The 22,218-nt window shown below is 36.3% G+C and overlaps 1 protein-coding gene across 4 annotated transcripts in view; it reads left to right on the forward strand.

Annotated features, from left to right (window-relative positions):
- Positions 1 to 22,218, forward strand: part of Hycc1 (hyccin PI4KA lipid kinase complex subunit 1) — a 103,445-nt gene that overhangs the window by 72,151 nt on the left and 9,076 nt on the right. Inside the window, exons 11-12 of one of the 4 annotated variants that reach the window (XR_011366881.1) lie at positions 3,643 to 3,894; positions 8,338 to 8,597. The exons of 1 other annotated variant lie outside the window; for it this stretch is intronic. Coding sequence is in view for 2 of the 3 variants with exons in the window: in XM_069996102.1 (XP_069852203.1) it covers positions 3,643 to 4,217 (575 nt within the window). In the remaining variant the exon portion in view is untranslated. 2 more of the 4 variants (XM_069996103.1, XM_069996102.1) reach the window with 2 other exon arrangements.

Here is a 22,218-nt window from a genome sequence, read left to right on the forward strand (position 1 = left end):
TTTCATGATTAAAAAATAATTAATATCATTTCTTATTGGGCTGCAGATCTTTACCACTATCCTGATAAATGTGATTAACAACTCCAGTGTCTAATGCTATTTATGTAATATTCTTGTCACTTTTAGGTTTTCTTGCAAATTTCCACCATTGAAGCACCATTTTAAATGAATAACTTTAAAAAAGCAAAGAAATATAAAAAAATAAGCAAACCTTAAGGGTTATAACTTTGATTTTCCTCTAGAATTTATTTTCTCTAGCTTCTTATTTAGCCAAAGTAAATTATGTACTTCCTGTGAAATGACCAGGAATCTAAGCAAATAAATTAAATCTAACTGGGAGATGTCAGAGGCTATTTAACTCAAGTTAATGGTAACGATTTGAGGAGTTAGAATTTGTTAAAACGAACATTTGAAGTCAAAGATTTCACTATTTTGTTGAATATTTATGCAGCACTTTCTGAACTTCAGTTTCCTTTTCTGTAAATGGGAATCAATTGGTCTACTTTAGAGGCTCACTGGTAATTTTGAGAATATTGACTGATACGTGCATGCTCTAAAAACAAAAAAACTCCACACTGACTGCTTAAGTATATCTTTTAAAATTTTACCAAATCCAAATACTCATTTTTATGACTGGAGTTTTTACCATTTATGATTTTCCTTTGGACTCAAGGTCCTTTTAATGTTCTTATATGAAATGGCATCTGCAATGTAAATGGACAAATCTTGGCTATCACCCAACAGCACCATGGTGATTTTTCTGTTACAGTGATCTCTGGCATGTAAGAATTTATTTGCCCTGTCTTTCAAGACAGCTGTTAGGTGTTAGCAGTTGGAATAGGCTTGGTTGGAAATTTTAGTCTCATTAAACCTATATTAGAGAGCATCTAGAAACATCGGCACTCCAGCAGGCCTCACTAAAATCCTTCTCCAAATTTCCCTTAGAGAACCTTTAGTCAAATGTGTATGAAACATGAAATTGAAGGGAGATAGTTATACCAGCAAACAGCTCACCAGTAGAGGGCAAGAGGACTTTGAGGAGAGGACTGTTGGAAGTGTTTAGGGTACTCATAACAACATTGAAGTTTTCAAAATATGAAAGAATCAGAATAAGCAGTGGTTTCCAAACTTTCAGACTATTAATGGCCTCAGACTAATTAACTGTAAATCAGAATATTTGGGGTTGGGTGCCAGACATGGGTGATAATCACTGAACTACAAAGGTAGACTACCTCAGGAAGTCATGATTCTAGCCTTTGCTATTTTATTGCCTAATACTGCTTCTCAGGCTTAGCACTGGTAGAGTTTGACAACTCTGTTGTTAAACAATTTGAAAAGAAAATGTCCCTCAAGAAGATTTGTGGCCTATATTTTTTTAAAGTATATACTGTTTTATGTGTATATAACACAAGTATATACTTGCCTTATTTGAATTTAAAATTTCACTACCAGTCCATTCTATATTCATGTTATTTTTCCCCTTTGGTCACAAATATTTCTTTGAGCGCTTTTACTTATAACCATACTTTGTGATTTAAAACACAAAGCCATGGGCTGGGAAGTTGGCTCAGTGGTAGAAGCGCTTGCCTTGCAAGCCTGAGGCCCTGGGTTCGATTCCTCAGCACCACATAAGCAAAAGGAAAAAAGCCGGAAGTGGTGCTGTGGCTCAAGTGGTAGAGCGCTAGCCTTGAGCTGAAGAGCTGAGGGACAGCGCCCAGGCCCAGAGTTCAGGCCCCACGACTGGACCCAAAAAAAAAAAAAAAAAACACAAAGCCATGTCTTTAGATATTAGTTAGGAGTTTTGTTCATGGTTTCAATTGTTCAAGGCTCTTTTTGCCATAAAGGACTAAAAGCCATTTTCAAATCCATTTTCATTTTTCACCAGTGTAGTAGTGAACTGTTATGAGCTGGACTAAATGTATTAGTCTGAAGAAATGGACTGCTTAATTCTATCGTAGACATAGTCTAGGATAGATACATGTCACTATGTAAGACAGGGGATCTGTGAAACAAAAACTGAACCTGTGGCATTACTAACCATGATATTATAGGTAGATAGGTAGTTTTCCCAATATTATGGTTGATTGAGTCAGTTTTCATACTTCAATACTTAAAATATTCAAAGGGGAATTTCTAAGCATCTTGTTTTCTAATGATTTTCTGTGACTTGGTTCCAAGAGCTACTAGAGTTTTTTCCTATACAACTTTGAGCATTTGCCTAAGGCAAGACATAAGTTCAATTGGCAACAAACAATAGTAATTCTATTTTCATTTACAAAAAACCTATTCCATATTCCATGTGAAATATGCATGTGAAAAATTGCAGAACATTAACCAATGCTCTGTGAAGCTTTTCTTTTTCCTTTAAAAAGCCCCATGGTATCCGGTGTTGTCAGTGTATTATAAATTGTGGAACTTTCTCCAATGTAGCTGGCTTAATTCATAACATCAGTTGTCCAATTTGTGTTTTGGAGTCTTTTGTTTTTCTTGTTTTGCATTTTTATTTTGTTTTGTTTCAGCCATCATTTTGTCTTATCATCTTCAATTCTAGAGCAACCTGACAACAGTAATGATACTTCAGAACTGGGCATCCTTGTCCTTCCTGAGATTAGTGTCACAAATGTGTCTGGAGAGAAAACCGGGAATGGGGAAAAAGGCAGAACACTAGGAGAGATTGATGCTCAGCATATGCAGGGTGTGCAGGAAACAACCACAGATCCTAGAACTGAGAGCAAAGGCTTGCCAGAAATCAGGAGGCAAAAATCTGTAAGAAAACTGATGGAGGATGGAATAAACTCACCTGGCAGAGTGCAGTTTTAGCAGAACACTTTATAGCTGCACTCCAAGGTATCTCAAAGCAAAGGGCCACTGATGCATGTTAAGCAACAGTCACAGTCACAAAATATTTGCATGTCATCTAATAATAAAAATGCATGAATTATCCATCACAAAACCTCTCAATGAACTCTTACTGCTCTTTGGAATGGTCATACCTACATTGTTGTCTGCAAGTAAATTGATTCAGAAAATGAGGCAGAAAATTGCTTCCAAAGTAATTTTCTGCTTATGTTTTAGTATCTAAAATTCTATTTTCATTATATTAGTATCATTAAAGGATTGTATATATAATTTTATAATGTATATAGAATTTTGTAATGTTTATAATCTTGACTTTTTAAAATTTCATAAAATAATCTGGAATGGACAATGCAATCTTCTAAAACCACTTCATAATATTGTAATACTATTTTTTAAAGTTCCTTGGTAAGAGCTTTGATTTTATACTGCTTTGCTATTATAGAGCCTTTATCCCTAGTTTTACTATATGGCAATTTTTCTAATTGTTTCTGATCTTTTGCATGCATAATAGGAAAACTTTCTAAAAACACAGTGGGGTGTGGTTTATGGCATGTATTTTGTTCAGTGCACTATAAATTACTGTTATTAAGTTACAATGAAATATTCTGACATTTAATAAAATGTTTTGATTTATCACTTGATTTTTTTTCTGTAACCTAATGCTTTGTAAAATTATGCTCAAAGTATAATTGTCTTAAATATAATTGATTTGGTATAAATCTTCTTAAAGAAAATGGCATAAGCTACTTAATGTTAATTAATCTTTGTCATTTCTTTGTTTAGGAAATACAGAATTAACAGGTCAAGAAGAACTGATGGAGATTTCTGAAGTTGACGAGGGATTTTATTCCAGGGCTGCCTCTAGTACCAGCCAGTCGGGTTTATCAAACAGTAGTCACAATTGTAGTAACAAGACAAGTGTAGGAAAGAACCAGAGACGGTCAGGAGGAAGCAAAACTGGAGGAAAAGAAAAAGAAACTACTGGGGAATCTTGCAAAGATCACTTTGCTCGAAAACAGACTCAGAGAGCCCAAAGTGAGAATCTTGAGCTTCTCTCCTTGAAGAGACTAACTTTAACCACCAGCCAATCCCTGCCTAAGCCCAGTAGCCATGGTTTGGCTAAGACTGCGGCAACTGTATTTAGTAAATCCTTTGAACAAGTCAGTGGTGTCACAGTCCCACATAACCCAACATCTACTGTTGGTTGTGGCTCTGGGACAGATGCCAATAGGTTTTCTGCTTGTAGTCTCCAAGAAGAAAAGCTTATTTATGTTTCAGAAAGGACTGAACTTCCAATGAAATATCAAGCAGGTCAACAGAGACCTCCTAGTATTAGCATTACTCTGTCCACAGATTAATTTGTAACGTATTTTTTTCTTCAGTGAATCTAGAAACATGGAATCTAGAAACATGACTACTTCTTTATGAAAAAGTCTCTGGTCTTTCATGCCTACTTCTGTCAGGAGCCCTGGTGTCCTAAATTCCAAAGGCTCTCTTGACTTTATGAGGGAATGTCTAGTTTGCAGCAAGCTAAATATGGTTTTATTATCTCTTGGTTGTATTTACCACCTTGGTTTGAGTCCTTGTCTTTTTCTTTTGTTATTTGATACTGTTGCCCCAAGTTGTCAGTGTGACAATAAATTTTGCCAAATTGTCTGATCAAGTTGGTTACAACCATGTGAGATTGTCAGTTTGCTTTTTATACCAATGTCCTTAGGTGTCAAAGTGGGTCTCCACATAAAGGTAACTTTTATAAGGCACGAGGCAGAGGATCCAGTTCCAGAATTCCACAGCTAGCCTTCCAGGCTGTCCTGAAAAACAGGCCTGTGAGAAAACAAAAATGATGAGAATGAAAAGTGCCTGATTAAAATATTTGTAGTCAGATCATCTTTAAGATTAGAACAGTTTGTTCAAACTGCTGGGAAATGCCTAACAACTCAGTACCTGAACTATGGTGTGATTCCAGGAGATGAGTAGGTACATTTCTGTTATTATCTTTGAACATTTTTATGTCAAAAGTCATATTAATGGTAGATATTTTGAAGTTTTTTTTATCTGGATTCTGCAGGTAAAAAGATCTCTCAGTACCTAGAGTGGAATAGGCCAAAAAGTAGACTGATCCTGCTGCTTAATTTTGGAAATCCTAGTTAGGTTGGATTCCTGTAATTTATAGTATATGTCACTGAAGGATTTTTTGGAGATCATCATAAATCTTGCAACACATCTGTCAAGATACTAGTATCAATTGTATAATATTGAATTGTTTGTCAGTAAATGAAGGAAATTAGATACATTTTTCATGTATAAAATGTAATGAAAGAAAATTAAGGTAGTGAAATAAGGACAAAGACAGTTGCATATTAACTAACTTAGTGTTGTTTATAATTGTGTTCTTAAGTTTAATATAAAAATAAATATATTTCTTGTTTGTGAGCAGGTGTATTTTAAGTTGCTATGTTGTAGGAAGAACATCAATTACCTCCACCAAAAAATAAAAATAGTAAAGGTCAGCTGGCAGAAGCTAACAAATTTATATGTAGCTCTAACGAACTATATGACCTGTAAAAGGAAGAGGAAGTTCTGTTTTTGCTGGTGGTGGTCATTTCATGTAGAATCGAGCTTCCCTGTAAAGTTAGTATATTTAAATAATTTGGAGTAATAATCTGGAGAGAAAAAGCTGGGCTGCAGATGAGAATCAGCTTCTGGGGAGGTAGGTCTAGGATAGGAAGCTGCCCACTTCCAGGCTCTTTGACTTCTAATATACAATGTTGTCCTTATTCATGGTCTCTCACAGGCAGAACATGATAGAATTTTCCCCTTAACCCTGCATTTGCACAGCTCAAATATATGAAAAACTTGTATGTGTTGAAGAGTACTAAGCATTTACACTCTGAACAGTGTTGACCATAACTGCTTTGCCTTCCAGTTTAAACCTAATTCTTCAGAAATCATGAAGAACTAGATTTCATTCATTAGACCTGAAATTTTTTGCAAATTCAATTTTGGCAAGTTTTAGTTCCAGTAACAGACTGGAATAAGAGCTATTGTAAACAAATGTAAGGCAACTGGACAGTGAAAGTTGATATTGGATTAATAGTAATCCTATGTATAACTTTGAGTATCTGTGCAATGTTGCTGTGAATCTCTATTGTCTATGATTGTTTAATTCCCTTATGCTTAGCTATCTACTAGTAATTGATATTATTAGAAAATATTTAAATATTGGCATTTAAGCAAATTAGGTGCTTAGGAACAAAGAATAGGTTTGAAGAAACATTAGATGGCACAAATGAGAGAGATTTTGATGTATTGAAATCTCATTTTAGTATTTTTTTAGAATTTAGGTCTTTCCTAGTCATGTGTTCTGAGAGCCAGTAGTAGAGTTGGTATCAACTGGCATCTTGTTAAAAATGCAGAATTTAAGGGCCAGACCTATTGAGTCATAATTGGTACTCCAACTAGATCCAACTGATTTCATGAACATTAATATTTGAGAAGAGAGTATTAGAGTGCAAACAAATTACTTGTCTAATGCATAGGCTCTCAGCTTGATCAAGTATATTACATACTAGATCATTATAATCTTCATTGTTTTTGACAGCTAATTAACTTTTTACTAACATGATAAAGGACTTATTAAATCTTCTAAGTCTGAATTTGTAATGATTCTCATTTACTTCTGCGTTGAAAATGTAACATTTTGTACTTTTCTTGCTAATCATAAGTGAAATCAGATGTTTAGATGCCTACAATTTTAAGTATGAAAGTTTACCCCTTTTGTACTTAAATTTTTGCACAATGCACAACAGATTTGTGTGTGTATTCTTTTTTTAAAAAAAATCTCTGAAGTTACTCACTGGAGTAATTCTGATTTTTGCTCCAAATGACTTGTACCAATTGATTTTTTTGGAGCATGGAATATATTAATAAAGCCTTTTATAATAATACCTTTGATAACACTTGCAGTGAGGATTACACATTGAAAGTTTTATAGCACTTATAAAATTGGAAATTATGAACTGAAAATTTGTTCTTATCCTTACTACTCATTTTCTACTCCACCTGTCAAGTTGGAAAGGCGAGCTGGCTTTATAGGTCTCTTCCTTATAACGATGCTATGGTCACAGATCTCTTGTGTATCCAGAGTAACACCAATTTATCAAGGTATTACAGCTCCATTCCATATTTTAAACCTGAATGGATTCTTGAAGGCACCCAACCTGTGGCACTTTAAACAGCTGCCTGGGTGTTCTAGTGGTGTTGGACCCAGCACTAGATTCTTGGAATCCAAGCGAGGAGTGTCCCAAAATATCCAAGGCAAGTGTCTACCTTTCTCTCCCTGAAGCTGCAAATAAGCACCCCTGAGGTCCCTTGTACACCACCAGAACTTTTAAAGGTAGACTTATGAAGTATAAGTTTTTAGTCCTTACATGATAACTGAAGTTCATTTTGAAAAAGCAATATTCCATCACCCTTTTTAACTATGAAGCAACTGCTCAGCAAACTTTACTCTCATTCTTTCAAAAGTTGAATTAAAGGGATATATATATATATATCTATATATAGACATATATAGATATATATATATATTAAGCCAAAATAGGTGAAAGTGGTCCCAAATGTACAAGATTTCACTATGTTTAGAAAAATATAACTAAAGTGTTAAATTTTAGAAAAAATAACTTGAGACATAATTTTAAACTAAAACTTAAGACAGGTAAATATTTGGGCCCAAAGGCAGAGTAAATCTATATTAAAGAAAAGCACATCAAGGAAGTATATGTTAGATAATGTAACTGAAAAATATTTTAAAAATTAAAAAACACAAATAACTGTGTAGGTACTTGAATTAAGCATTGTAGATAGAGGATAATGTATAATAATGTCTTCCTAATCTTGGAATGAAAAGTTAAAGCTCTCTAATTCTTTAGCATGAATTTATACCTTTAGACATTGCTTAGTGAAATTATACTGAATATTTACAGTGATTGAGATTTACATTTAATATTGTTAAATTTTTATCAGAGAACATTAATATGTTGTCTTTTTACTTTGTAGCTTGTGCTTATCTAAAAAGACTAGTAGTGAACATTTTGAAGATGTATTTTTCATAACAGGATGCTAGTGCACCTGTGTCTGAATATGTGCTTTTTACTAGCCTCGAGATTCTATTTCACATACTGTTGTTTCTTTTCTTATGGAGCATCTTGTGTACTTCCTACTTCTCAGACATGTAGTGATATTTTTTCCCAGCAAGCATACTTGTTTCTGTGTTCTTAGATTTTACATTCCTAAAGAATAAACATTACTTGGTATTTTTATGTGTTTTCCTGACCTTTTTTAGGCTCTGGAATAAATTGTAGTTTAGCTTTTTGGAAGTTTTGTACATTGATGTAAATGTTCTCCATATGTAGTACTTCATATATCAAGTGTTGCCTCTTGTTTTATTGAAATAAAAACTATAAAAATATTTTCCAGATTATTTTATTCATTAAAAAGTGACACTAAAAAGTTGCAAATGTCATGATGTGGAGAAAGAAAGCAAAGGAGGAAGACTTAGATGAGTTGAGCCACTGAGAGCTGCTGGGGATAAGCTCAGGACAGTGACATCTCATTCCTGGCTTTGTGGTTTACATGACCTAGAGCTAAGGAACACCAGAAGTTAGTGCCCATCCAAAGAAGAGGAGCTCCATGGGTCACACAGCAATGGCTGATTATTTGTCCTACCAGAAACACAGGCAAGTTTAGATAACATTTCTTGATCTTTTAACTTTAATATGAGTTTATCTTGTGTATGGCCATTATGTAGCCTGGTGTCTAGCAAAGGATCTTATAAATGGTAGGTATTTAGAAATTCAATGAATGAGTGAGTTGCGTTGATATTAGCTTTGGAAATGAATCAAGAACAAGTCTTTAATGTATTATTTTACTTTAGAAATTTTACTTTAGAATTTCATTTATTTGCACTAGGAAATTGCAATGATTGTATGTATTGCATTGTAAATACTTAAAAATAAGATCCTGTTAAAATTCTGGTGAGTAATTGATTATGTATTTAGATAATTCCATTTAATCTAAGAAGCTAAATAATTTAGGAAATATTTTCTGTGTTACTCTTAGAAGAGGACTTATAGAAGCTATTGTATAAATGGTCAGTATAGCATTATCCATATGGTATAGAACAAAATACATATGTAATGTGAAAGTCTTCCCTTTGTTGACAAGTATAAGAAAATAAAAATAGATAATAATGATAGAAGGAAGAGGAGGAGGAGGAGTAGAAAGCTTATAGAGAACATGACCCAGACCAAATTTCATAGTGTGTAGGCTCTGTGAAATGCAAGTTCTTCTAGTGGCTTCAGAACTCCTGATAAATAGTTGATTTAACTTGTTTATTACCAGTATTATATAATTTTGCTAACATTGTTATTATTACATAGTTATAAAGAAGGACTATAATCAATCTTAGTCATTCAGTAATTTCCCTTGCATTATTATTGTGGTGGTAGTAATGGCTAATATTTGTAACTAAAATTGTGATTTCATTTAGTAGTCAAAATAATCATAAAATGAGTAGAACCCCCATTTTACAGAAGAGGAAACTGAAGCTCTCAAAAGGGTAGGTGACCTACTTGAGGTCACCTTGTTGCAAAGCTAAACCTCAAACACTTAGAATTCTCACATTTTAAAAATAACACTTAGTAAAGGATGATATCAAGTAAGTACTATCAAGAAGACTTACATTTGAAATTCTTTTGTCCCATATTTCGTATAAATTTTAAAGTAAAATAAAACTAAAGCTTTCTAAAACCAAATCTTTATCTATTTTGCAGTTTGTTGCTAAGCTTAGTGCTGGTTATTGTGGTACTAAAACTATGGTTTAAAAGCAAATTAAAAATGATAACCCTTCTGTGCAACACCTTAATAATAACAATAAAATTGTATTTTAAAAATTAATTTTTTTAACCTGTCAGGTTGATGAAGATTGAAACTAATACTGACTAGCATGGGTGCAGAGAAAATCATTAGTTCTGAAACAATGGATGAGATTGTTTCCATGTATATTTCTGAAGAATTTTAATTCCTTTATATCAACCAAGATGCATTTGATGAGGCAGGAAATGTTTGAAAGGAGAGAACAAGGCAGAAAGAAAATCTATAAACTATACCTGCACTAAGAAACAATCTATTTTCCAGTTCACTAAAGAAGAAAACAAGTCAGCTCCTCTTTGGTTAGGAGTAGAGGGTACTATTATAACCCCATCAAAGAGCGTTCTAGATGAAGGTGAGAAAAGGGATCCTTTCCAGTTGGAAAGTTTGAGCAGTGTTTCTGCTTTCTCAGAAGAAGAGGTATCCTAAGGTACAGAACTGTATACCTTTACATCACCCAGGTTGTTAAAGACATGGAAGTAATGGGATTGTAGGATACATGATAAAATATGGGAGCTAAATGTATGATTGGATTTCTTCAAAACAGACTCTAATGTGTCACCAATATCAATGCTAAACGAAGGCTCCATTGTGAAGGAGGTACTAAATAAGCAGATGGCCAAGACAATGGAAGATGTCAGTAGAGATCTTTGGTATCTATTCTGTTCAATCAGCTTATCAAAAAGTGGCTATACAGAGACTGAACTCTTTTCATAAAGGCTGCCTTGATTATTGCCACTGTTAGGACCAACCAGAAGATCTCATAATCTAGGGTGCCCAGGCAGTTGCTTAGTGGGAGACTGAATTTTTTTTTATCAGTTCTCTTCTCCCAGGGAGAAGCAGCTACTTCATGGAATAGACCCCTCCTCTGAATCTGTATTTAGACTTGCCTTCCCTATGTGCAGTACCTCTGGGTGTAAAACCACCCTGTTCAACAAAATATCGCTTGTTAGGGCCTTGTTTTCAAGGTTAAGAATAAGGCAAAATAGAATTTCACTTTCAGTAATAGGTAGTTAATATCAAATATTCCATTGGCAAGTAGATTTAAACTGAACCAAAACTTTTTCCTTTTATTGTTTACTTTGATTTTTTTTTATTTTCAGTACTGACGATTGAACTGACGATAGTTTGCTAGGCAAGTGCTTAACATTTGAAACTATACTCTCTCTGCTCTTCTATAGAGACTTTTTAAAACATGAAAAATCAAAAGAGGCAAGCCCCACATTAGCACACTGATTCTAGAAGAATAAACCAATAAGCCGTCTTTCTACTGTTCCAAGAGAGTAGGAAGAAAAACATTGAATACTAGTGCCTGCTGGGTAGATTCATGGGAGAGGTCTGAGAAAATGTCTATGCTTGGTTAGGACCTTAAAAAACTTCACCACAGGAGTAAAGTGAATTGACAGTACAACTCTTCCCACAGACACAACATATTCAGGGAATTCAGTGAAGCCTTAAATCATCTCAATTTCTAAAACTGTATTAAAGAAATTCCCCAGGTGCTCTGGGGGTAGGGGGAATCTTATCATCTTAAGCCTTGAATTCTACCATTTCTCAAATACAGTATTTAACAGAGAAGGGAAAATAAACAGACTCCTGCAGCAGACCAACTCCCTGTGAAAACAAGCAACATTGGATAAAATAGCTTAAAGCCTGTTTGGAGTCATTCAAGAACTTTCAATCACAACTCTAGGAGCCAAACAGAGAACAAATGTGTAAGAAAGAGCAAACCTATCAGACATGATCCATAACTCAGCTTGCAAGGTTGAACTTTGACTTGTGTCTGGGGACTTGGATTATGAGAATGCTCTCATCCTTCCCAAAGTGATCAGGTAGTTTTTTCTGTGCAATTGTTTATACAAACAACCTCATTTATGCCCAGTGCCTTCTTAGGGAGTCTTAAGTTATGTACTAAGCATAAGCTAGCTCCAAAACTAACTCCCAACACAAACTGGGCACTAAGTGGCTTAATAAGTGTCTACCAGATCAGATTTCATACACATCACCATTCAATACTGGAGGAGTTAACACATCCTGTGTGATTCCACAGAAAAAGGATCATTGGAAGCTTTTGCCAGGTTTTCTCCAGATATCACCCCATGTGTGTTTTCCCCTTTGCTGATTTTGCTTTGTATTGTTTTGCGGTAATAAACCATGAAAAAACTGCTGAGTCTGTGAATTTCTTCTGCGGAATCACTGATTGGGTGTGGTGAGGGAGGGAGTGGGGGATTCGATCTGAAAGGCTTGATAAAGAAGGTAACCAGAGAAAGGAACAGAAAGTTTGAGCTACTTCTTCCTTTCTGTTCATATTTTGACACAAATTAGGACAAATGACCCAAGAAGAAAATACTGCTAAGAATCAGAGAAGCCAACAAATTATGACAGCCATACACAGAACTGGAGAGACAAAGAAGTTAAGGGCCACTAAACTGATAGGCACTTGAGAAAGCAAAGATCCCTCTCTCCCTGAGTCTTTGCTGAATTTATAAAATTCCTTAGAGCAGAACAGTTCAACTTGGGAAGACATAGAAACCTAGGGAAACCCAGAGGGAAGTTTTTTGTTGCATTGCATTAAGGCATTGCATAGGCAAAACTTGTATGGGAGAACTCCTTAAAAGGGAAAGGCACTCATACATCCCAGGATCTCAGTTATGATCCCTGGAGAAGGCTAGCAGAAGGCTTGTGTAGCATGTACAATCCCCAATAACAAGCAAAAAGCACAAAACAGAGCTCCAGAGAGGTATACCCTAGAACAGAGAAGATTCCACATATATTAAACCTTATAAAAATTGCAACCTGGTTCAAATCTCAACTGAATTATTGATTGGATTAACATGGTCTACTTGCCTTACTCTGTCTTCTTGCTAGGAAATAGGGTAATCCATTTCTGTTTTTGTTTTTGTTGGTTGTGGGGCTTGAACTCTGGGCTTGGGTGCTGTCCCTCAGCTCTTCAGCTCAAGGCTAGTGCTCTACCACTTGAGCCACAGCGCCACTTCCAGCTTTTTCTGTTTATGTGGTGCTGAGGAATCAAACCCAGGGCCTCATGCATGTGAGGCAAGCATTCTACCACTGAGCCAACTTCTCAGCCCCAGGGTAATCCATTTCTGTAGAAAATTACCAGAGACTGTAAAATATTCCATATACAATTTCAAACATTAAGTCAAAAATTAGAAGAATGCTAAAAATAATGAAAATTAAATAAAAACAGATCTACTGGTGACTTCGTTACTAATGTTATCAGAGATAGACTTACAAATAAGCTTAATTGCCATGGACTGGGTCCTCATACCTGTAATCTCAACTACTTAGGCTAATGTCTAAGAATCACAGTTTGAGACTGGGATTCAAACTCAGTACCTGGTCCTTTTGTTGAGGTCCTATAACCTCAACTAGATAATAATAATAATCATAATATCTATTCTCAATGAAAAATATCAAAGAACTGAATTATTGATTGGATTAACATGATCTACTTGCCCTACTCTGTCTTCTTGCTATGAAATAGTGTAATCCATTTCTGTTTCTGTTTTTGTTTTTGTCAGTTGTGGGGCTTGAACTCTGGGCTTGGGTGCTGTCCGTCCCTCAGATCTTCAGCTCAAGGCTAGTGCTCTGCCACTTGAGCCACAGTGCCACTTCTGGCTTTTTCTGTTTATGTGGTGCTGAGGAATCAAACCTAGCTTTGGCTAGTGCTCTACCAACTGAGCTGCATCTCCAAATACCCCTCCCCATGAAACTCTTTTTCTAAAAAAATATTTTATTGTAAAGATGCTGTACAGAGGGGTTACAGTTACATGAGTAAGGTAATGACTACATTTCCTGTCATGCATTGTTACCTCCTCCTTTGTTGCCCCTGAGACTCATCTCCAGTTAACCACCAAAGAGCCAGAGGTGTTGCTGTGCCTTCAAGTGCTGGCCTTGAGTGAAAAAAGCTCAAGGACAGTGTCCAGGCCAAGTATAAGACCCAGTACCAGAAAATAATTTAAAACATTTGATTAATCAAATGAAGAATTTCATGAGAAATGCAGTCAGTTGTTTTAAAGCCAGGTAGATGGGGGCAGCATGGAGATATTCAATGAAACTCTTGCTCAGAAGGGGTGGGAAAAGAAGATAGTTCAGCACTAATAGAAGGGAGATGACTATCTTTGAGGATGAAGATGTTGAATAGGTAGAAGATGTTACGTAGATTACTGGTAATTATAAATATAGAATAATAAAATCTGTGAGGGATGTGTTTTTGAGGGGACAGGGGTGGGGAACATGGAGAGTGAGTGAAGCAGTGAGATTGGTATGGCAATAACAATGATATCACCCCCTGTACAACATAAGCTAATACAAAAGATAAATTAATGATAAAGTTAAGGGGATAAAGCCACTTAGAGCTGGCCCTCAACTATAATCTTAGTACTTGGGAGGCTTTCCAGTTCAAGGCCAGCCTGGGCTACATAGCAAGATACTCTCTCAAAGAAAAGAAAATCCTAGAATTGAGAAATACAAAACCTGAAATTAAGAATATCAATATATACTTAAGCAGATTAGAAAAAAGATTTGGCAATCAAAGAAATTGTTGGATTTGCTATTTTTCATTGAGAATAGATATTATGATTATTATTATTATCTAGTTGAGGTTATAGTTCCATAAGTCAAGTTATGAGTTCAGTGTCTCTTGATCAATGTCACCCCTTTCATCATTTTCTTCCCATCTTCTCTCTCAGTCCATACTCTCAAGTTTCATAGTACATTTTTTACATAATGTACATTGAATAAAATTATTTCATTTGCTCACTCTTCTTCCCTCCACGTGCCCCCCCATTACCCTCTCCTCAGAACATGTTCCCACTTCGGTATTCCTTTTGATAAACAGTACTTCAGTTGTTTAGACGAATTACACCTTTGATTTCTCCCTTAAATGTACCATCCTTTAGTCAGTTTGCGTGTAACTGCATACGTTATCGGATTCAGTTATATTTTAGATCTAGCTTCCACTTATGAGACAAAACATGTGCTGCTTGTCTCTCTAAGCCTGATGATTTTTTTAAAGCAAGGTCTCACTATGTAGACCAGGTTGGCCTGGTTCTCCCTACGTAGCCTAGGCTAGCTTTGAACTTGTGATCCTCCTGCCTCAGCCTCCTGATTGCTGGTTTTACAAGTGTATACCACCATACCCTGTTATTAGGCTAGACTTTAAAAAGCTAATTATAAATGTGACCTTAGGAGGTATGCTTTAGATTCACAGACACAAGACTAAATGGGTTAGAAATAAAAATATACCCCAAAAGAGGGGCTAGTATAAAGCTCAATGACAGCATGTATTCTTATCATAAAACGGGTACAATTTCAATCATCTCTCTATATACATATCCATATGTGTGAGTTTGATGCATTATATATATAATTGTAGATATTCTTAAAAATACAAATAGCAACCAGAAGAAAGCCAGTGTGGCTGTACTACTATCTCATTATACTTTCAATCAAACAAAATGTTACTTAGACATAAAGAGAGACATTGGAAAATAATATCTAGATCAATCTATTGTAAGATATAACTATTTTAAACATTTATACATTTACAGCAAAGCCTCAAAATAAATGAAATTAAAAAGTTGACCAAATGCAAAGGAGAAACAGACAGTTGAATGATAATATAAGCCTTAATTCTCCACTTTCATAATGGATATGGTAACTAGCTAGAAGATAAACAGATTGGTTACAATAATTCAAGGTGGAATATTAGTTTCCCAGAGCTCTTACAACACATCATTATAAACTGTCAGAAGAATGTATTCTTTCATGCTTCTGGAGTCTGTGAGAATCTTTCCTTCTTCCTAATTTCTAGTGGCTCATGGCATGTCTCCACTTGAATCTGAGTTGCTCCAATGTCTGTTTCTGTTTTCTCATGGCTTCCTCCCTGTATGTCCTCACATGACCTTACAAAAACCCAGCCATTGGGTTTAGGATCCACTCAAGCCCACTATAACTTCAACTTGGTTGATCTACAAGTAAGATGTCCAAGTGGTCATGAATTTTAAGAAGTGGCTAATCAACTGCATGCAGTCCGCCCTGCAAGTCCCTCAATGGAGCTTCCTATGTTTATCATTGCTATGGCTTGTGATGGGTTGATCCTTTTATCATTATAAGTCTCTCTGCAACATTTTTAAAAATGTTTTGTATGATATAATTTTAGCTACTACAGCATTCTTTGCCAGTTGTATTGCATATCTTTACTTGTGCTTTTGCTTCCTGTTTTTTGTCTTTGAATTTGAAATGTGTATTCTGAAGACATCTCATAGGTCTTGTTATAAATCTAGTCTGATGATCTCTGATTTTGATTGAATATTTTCATAATTCACATTTGGTGTTATTGATGTAGTTGGATTTACATTTGCCACTTTTATGTTTGTTTGCTATATGTCCCATGTCTTTTTGTATATTTGTCTATTATATTCCTGCTTCAAGTGAGTTTTGTCTACCATATGTTTTTAATTCACTTAACAATTGTTTCCCTTAGTGATGGTTCTGGAGTTGACATATTCATATTAAGTTATCAGAATCAGCTTCAGATTCATATTAACTTAATTCCATTAAAGAATGATTAGTACTACAGAAAGGGAGGCACACCTGAAGGAGGGCTTGGAGAGGTGGGTTCTGGGAGGGAATGAAGCACACCAATGTGCCTGGCTCACTCAGCCTGGGATTTGGTGAGTGCTGCTACAAGGGGAGCAAGGATACTAAGCTTCTCCCTCCCTTCCCTCCCTCTCTCCCTCTCTCCCTCCCTCTCTCCCTCCCTCCCTCCCTCTCTCCCTCCTTCCCTCCCTCCCTCCCTCCCTCCCTCCCTTCCTTCCTTCCTTCCTTCCTTCCTTCCTTCTTTCCTTCCTTCCTTCCTTCTTTCCTTCCTTCCTTCCTTCTTCCTTCCTTCCTTCCTTCCTTCCTTTTTTGGTGCTACTCCTAAGGCTCAAACTCGGGGCCTGGGCACTGTCTCTGAGCTTTTATGCTTAAGGCTAGCATTCTACCATTCAAGCCACAGCGCCACTTCCAACTTTTTTTGGTGGCTAAACTGGAGATAAGAGTCTCACAAACTTTCCTGCCTGAGCAGGCTTTGAACCATGATCCTTAGATCTCATCCTCCTGAGTAGCTAGGATTACAGACATGAGACACCAGTGCCTGGCTCCACATTCTTCCTTTCTTTAATTTTTTATTGTAAAAGTGATGTACAGAGATGTACAGTTGTACAGATGTACAGTTACTTAGGTCAGGTATTGAATACATTTCTTTTGAACAGTTATCACCCCTTCCCTCCTTTTCTACTGATTTTTTCCTTCCTGACCCTGCTTTCCCCCAAGTTGTATAGTTCATTTCCAACATAGTGTCTAGTGAGTATCACTGCTGATTTTGTTTACCTTTTGTTCCATTGTTTCTGTGCTTCCCCTTTCCCTCCCCAAATCAGATAAACTTATATATAAGACAAAATGTACAGAAATCAAATACAGAGACAATAGAGGGGAAAAATAGAAAAGAAAAAAGAACTTAAAATGCATGATTTCCTTGAGGTTTTTGTACAAATGTATACTAGCTATTTCAAAGTCTTTGTTTTCTGTATCTGGTTATCCAGTCTCTCTCACATGAAGATTCTTTTCTCATGAATGGGTCATTTTTCCTGATTGTTGGCATGTATTATAATATAACTGAGTTATTGGTCTATGATACTGATTTTCACTTCTCTGCCTAGATCTTTTATTTGCTTGGTTTTGTTTGAATACTATTTACCTCCTCTGTTAAGCTGTCTGCCTCACCTGGTGTCACAAGATATGATAAAGCTCCATGAGTTACCAACTGACTTCTCTGTTATTTTCAACATTGTCCTGGGGAATAAATTGTTCCCCGGGCTGCCCCATTTATACTTGGGTGGAGGTAATTTCAGAGGACTGTATTTGGCTTGCTCAGATACCTCGAAAACATTTCTTAGCTATCACTTCCCTTGGTCTTTTGTGAAGTACCTGGCCTGTGGTTTAACTGTTGCTATTATTCTATAAACTAGCTGCCCTCCTAAAGAAAATCTCTGAAGCACAAGTCTTGGATTTCCGCTCCTTGTTTAAGAGTCCAAAACTCTTGGAAATTTTCAGAATCACTTTTCTCCTGTTACTGTCCATTTTTGTCTGTTTGTCTGACTGTCTGTCCTTGGGCCAACTTTTGAGGTTGAATCTGGTTAACAAACGGTCTTCTCTAGAGGTAAGGAGCATGATGGGCCAGCAGGTGATAGCTTAGAAGATGACAGTGAGAATGTTCATCTTGAATTTCCCACCATTAGAAAAGGTGAGGGGGAGGAGAGTAGCTAGAAGAGAAAGAGAAGAAGAAAGAGCAAAAGAGAGAAAAAAGAAAGAAGAGGAAGGAAGGGAGGGAGGGAGGGAAGGAGGGAAAGAAAGGCTAGACTTGAGCAACTGGGCAACTGAGGCTAGCTAGTGAAGTGACCTATTTACTATGTACTAGGTGTCTGTTCCTCTACCAATTTCCTCAATGTCAATTTCTACCTTTATTTCTATGGAAAAAAGAGGTATCATGTTCTTCTGGCTGCTGGGTGATGTAAGGGAATGGAAGGGAAGGGATGGTAGAGAGTAGGTAGTCTGTGCTTCTCAGCAAAAACAGCTTTTTCTTTTATTTTAAAAGCAGGGTTTAAATACCTGCTATAATAATATCACTAGTCAATCTTCAAACACCGTGTCTCTTCTAGCTCTTGACAATTATTTTGGAAAAGCAGGATGGAGATTTTACTTTGCCTATAAAGCAATACATCACCAGAAACAGTCAAAATATTCTTCAAGCTTGTAGTATTTCTAATGGTTCTTATTTGAATTCAATATAGAAGAAGTTTGACTTTAATGTAACTATGAGAAAAGTAAGTGATTGGTCTTTTGGATGATTTTAAGAAAGAAATACCTTGTCAATCACACTGCTAAACAACTTCTAAAACATAAGGATTGATTATCAAATAAAGTCTATAAAAACAACAGAAATCTAGAACCAGCGTAATTGCTTATGACTAGCAATAGATGAGCCAAAACAAAACCCAACACAATGAATGCTGTTCTCAGATATTCCCTTGTTCCCTTTAAGATTAGGGCCTCAGAGCGGCCATCAAACTTAGGGCAATCATTGAGATCCAGTTTTAGTAATTATTTCCAAATGCTGTCATACAGCAAAAGGTCATGAAAGTCATTTTCTCCACTTTGGGAACTAAAACCCTTGTAAACAAGAACTTCTTTAGCTTTGTCCTTAAATGTTACCAGCTGTAGGCTTTATTTAAATGAAAACTCAAGTGCTCAAAATAGAGAAATACAGAAATACATCCTATTTAGTTACTTTAGCATAATAAAACATAAATAATGAGAGAAACATAATTTCTACAAATTCTTTGTTTATAATTGAATGAACTTAAAGAATATGCAGTCTTGAAATATTTTCTTGTAATAATTCACTAGAAGCTAACTCCATAGTTCATTGGTCAAGGGAAAATGTTTTATTGCTAAAAGTAACTGGATTGCTAAAATGTTTATGAATTAAAATATGAAAGCTTTGCATGTTAGTAATATTTCTACACATTTTTAGTTTCCCAGCCTTGTAAATATACTTGTGGTTCGTCAGTAAATAACTCTGTGTGTGTGTGTGTGTGTGTGTGTGTGTGTGAGAGAGAGAGAGAGAGAGAGAGAGAGAGAGAGAGAGAGAGAAAGTATGCTGGTACTGAGACATGAACTCAAGGCCTTACATTCTCATGGCTGTGGCTCTACCACTTAAACCTCTCCTCCATTCCAGTTTTTATGCTGGTTGATTGGAAATAGTTACCATGATCCTCTAGATCTCAGCCTCCTGAGTAACTAGGATTACAAGAATAAGCCACCAGCATCTGAAGGTAAAAACTTTTATTGTAGCTGTCTATTCTTATGTTCTCATGTTAAAAGAATATTGACCTACATCAGTAAAAAAAGCGCATATCAAATGCTGAATAGACATTAGTTGGGATTTTGGCCGATCCTTATTAATAGCTTCCATGTTTACTCCTGTTTGTGCATATTTTGTAATCTGATGTCCCTTTTATTTAAAAATACTCATATCTGTATTACTTCATTCAATCAACACAGATGTATTGAAGTCGTACGTTTTTCAAAACTCTGCTGGGCACTGAGATTGTAAGGATGAGAAGGATGTGATCATTGGTATAGAGTATCCTAACAGAACTGTGAAAACAATGGAGTTGGGAGGGAAAAGACTGAAAGTCTAAAAAAGAGATAATAATTAACAAAAGAGCTGCTCAAGTCATCCCGAATGTAAGACCAGGAGTTTTCCAAGAGTCTTAGGGGAGGGTCATGGAGAAAGGAATATTAGGCTGAAGGAACTGGAGGAGGAAAAGTCTCAGCATGAATATCTTGATGTTTTTCAGAGCTTTGCAGGACTGCCAAGTTAGCAACCCTCCAAGAGTATCTGGTTCAGTAACTCACTAGAGGGATCCACAGAACTCACTGGAAACTTACGGTTTCTTGCAGCAAAGGACACACATTACAATCAGATGGTGGAAATGACACATGGGGCAGAGTCCAGGAGGAGTCTGTCGAGTGAGATCCTCACTTGTCCCTCCCAGTGGAACCATAGGCAGTGCTAATATCTCCCAGAATGAAGTGAAACAACACAGTGCCTCTGTGTACAGCTTTTAGACATCTGCTTGACTGTCTATATGGTTGACTTGGTGGCTAGCCCCACTAGAGATTAAGCTGATATGTTATGGCTTGAAAGCCTTACTCCTAAAGTGCATTATCAAGCAAGACATTCCAAAGGCCTAGAAATCACCTTCCAGAAGCTAAGGGAAAAGACTCAGTCTCTGGGTAAGAATAACTCATTACCACAGAAAGTACAAGGGATCCAGCTAGCTAGAGTGGAGTGTAATATAGAGGCTGAAAGGTGGTTAGGATCATATGGAAAATGATGGGGTTTCATTGGAGGAGGAGTAAATGCCAGTAACAGGAGATGTAGATGAAATTAACATATTTTGGACCTATTGATTCAAAGCATTTTTTGTATATGAAGTGGAACTATCAAAGGATTCATTTGTATACAGTTTTCTGAATTGGTAAAAATATAACTATGTATTGTTGTAAGCCCCCCAATTTCCACCAACCAGTGCTTCCAATCTAGAGCTTAATTCATAATGTAATAATATGCAACTGTTCCTTGAATTGTTCCTTTATTAAAGAAACTCAGCAGGATTGTTCGCTTTTTCTTTTGGTATTTTGATACCTGTAAGTCTGCAGGTGTGAAGAGTTTACTCCATGGATTATACATCAAGTAGAACCATGTATTATGTTTACACGTTTGAAATTCTTTCTCTTTTTTTCTCTTTCTCGTTCTCTTTCCCTTTCTCCTCCTCCTCCTCCTCCTCCTCCTCCTCCTCCTCCTCCTCCTCCTCCTCCTCCTCCTCCTCCTCCTCCTCCTCCTCTTCCTTCTTCTCCTCCTCTTTCCTTCTTCCGTGGTTAATTGGAGATAAAAGTCTCACGGACTTTTCTGCTTCAGCTGTCTTCAAACCTTGATCCTCAGATTTCAGCCTCCTGAGTAGCTAGGATTACAGGTGTTAGTCACTGGCATCCAGCTTTGAAATTCTTCTTTATCAGGAGTTTATTACATATCTTAGTACATTTGATTACTTTTTTCTTGTTGTTGTTATTGGTTGTGGGGCTTGAACTCAGGGTTTGAACACTGTTCCTGAACTCTTTTGCTCAAGGCTAGTGCGTAAAGCACTTTGAGCCACCATGCCACTTCTGGTTTTTGAGTGGTTAATTGTAGATAGGAGTCTCACTGGGACATTTCTGCCCAGGCTGGCTTTGAACCACGATCTTGAGATCTCAGCCTCCTGAGTAGCTAGATTACAGGTATAAGCCACCAACACCCAGATGATTACTTTCTCTTTATTACTTTTTACTAGCACAACATTTAAATATTTTGTGTTTGTTTGAAAATAACTCCATTTTATAATGCACAATTCTTCCATAGCTGGAGATATATATGTGTGTGTGTGTGTGTGTGTGTGTGTGTGTGTGTGTGTGTGTGTGTGTGTGTGTGTGTGTGTGTGTCTACTTTTCCTATTTTTTAGAACAAATTCTAATTTATAATGCTACGTACTTGGGCTTACTTTGTGACTTAGTCCATCAGATTTTGATATATCAAAGTAGCTTCCATCCTTTCTCATTAGTTATTACTGTTTGAGAATTCTTATCTTCTTGGATAAGCTATCAGTGGAGACAAAACATTTATTAATGTGAGTATTGAGGCCATTCTTAAACAAATAAAGAGGATGGGTGCTTGCATGAAGGTGATGAAGATACTACTGTTACTACTGCTCTCCCTCCACTCACCTACCACCAAGTTCACTAGTCCTTCAACAGCACCAC

This window comes from Dipodomys merriami, unplaced genomic scaffold (genome assembly GCF_024711535.1).
Source record: "Dipodomys merriami isolate MVZ:Mamm:240054 unplaced genomic scaffold, mDipMer1.0.p SCAF_5, whole genome shotgun sequence".
Taxonomy (NCBI): domain Eukaryota; kingdom Metazoa; phylum Chordata; class Mammalia; order Rodentia; family Heteromyidae; genus Dipodomys; species Dipodomys merriami.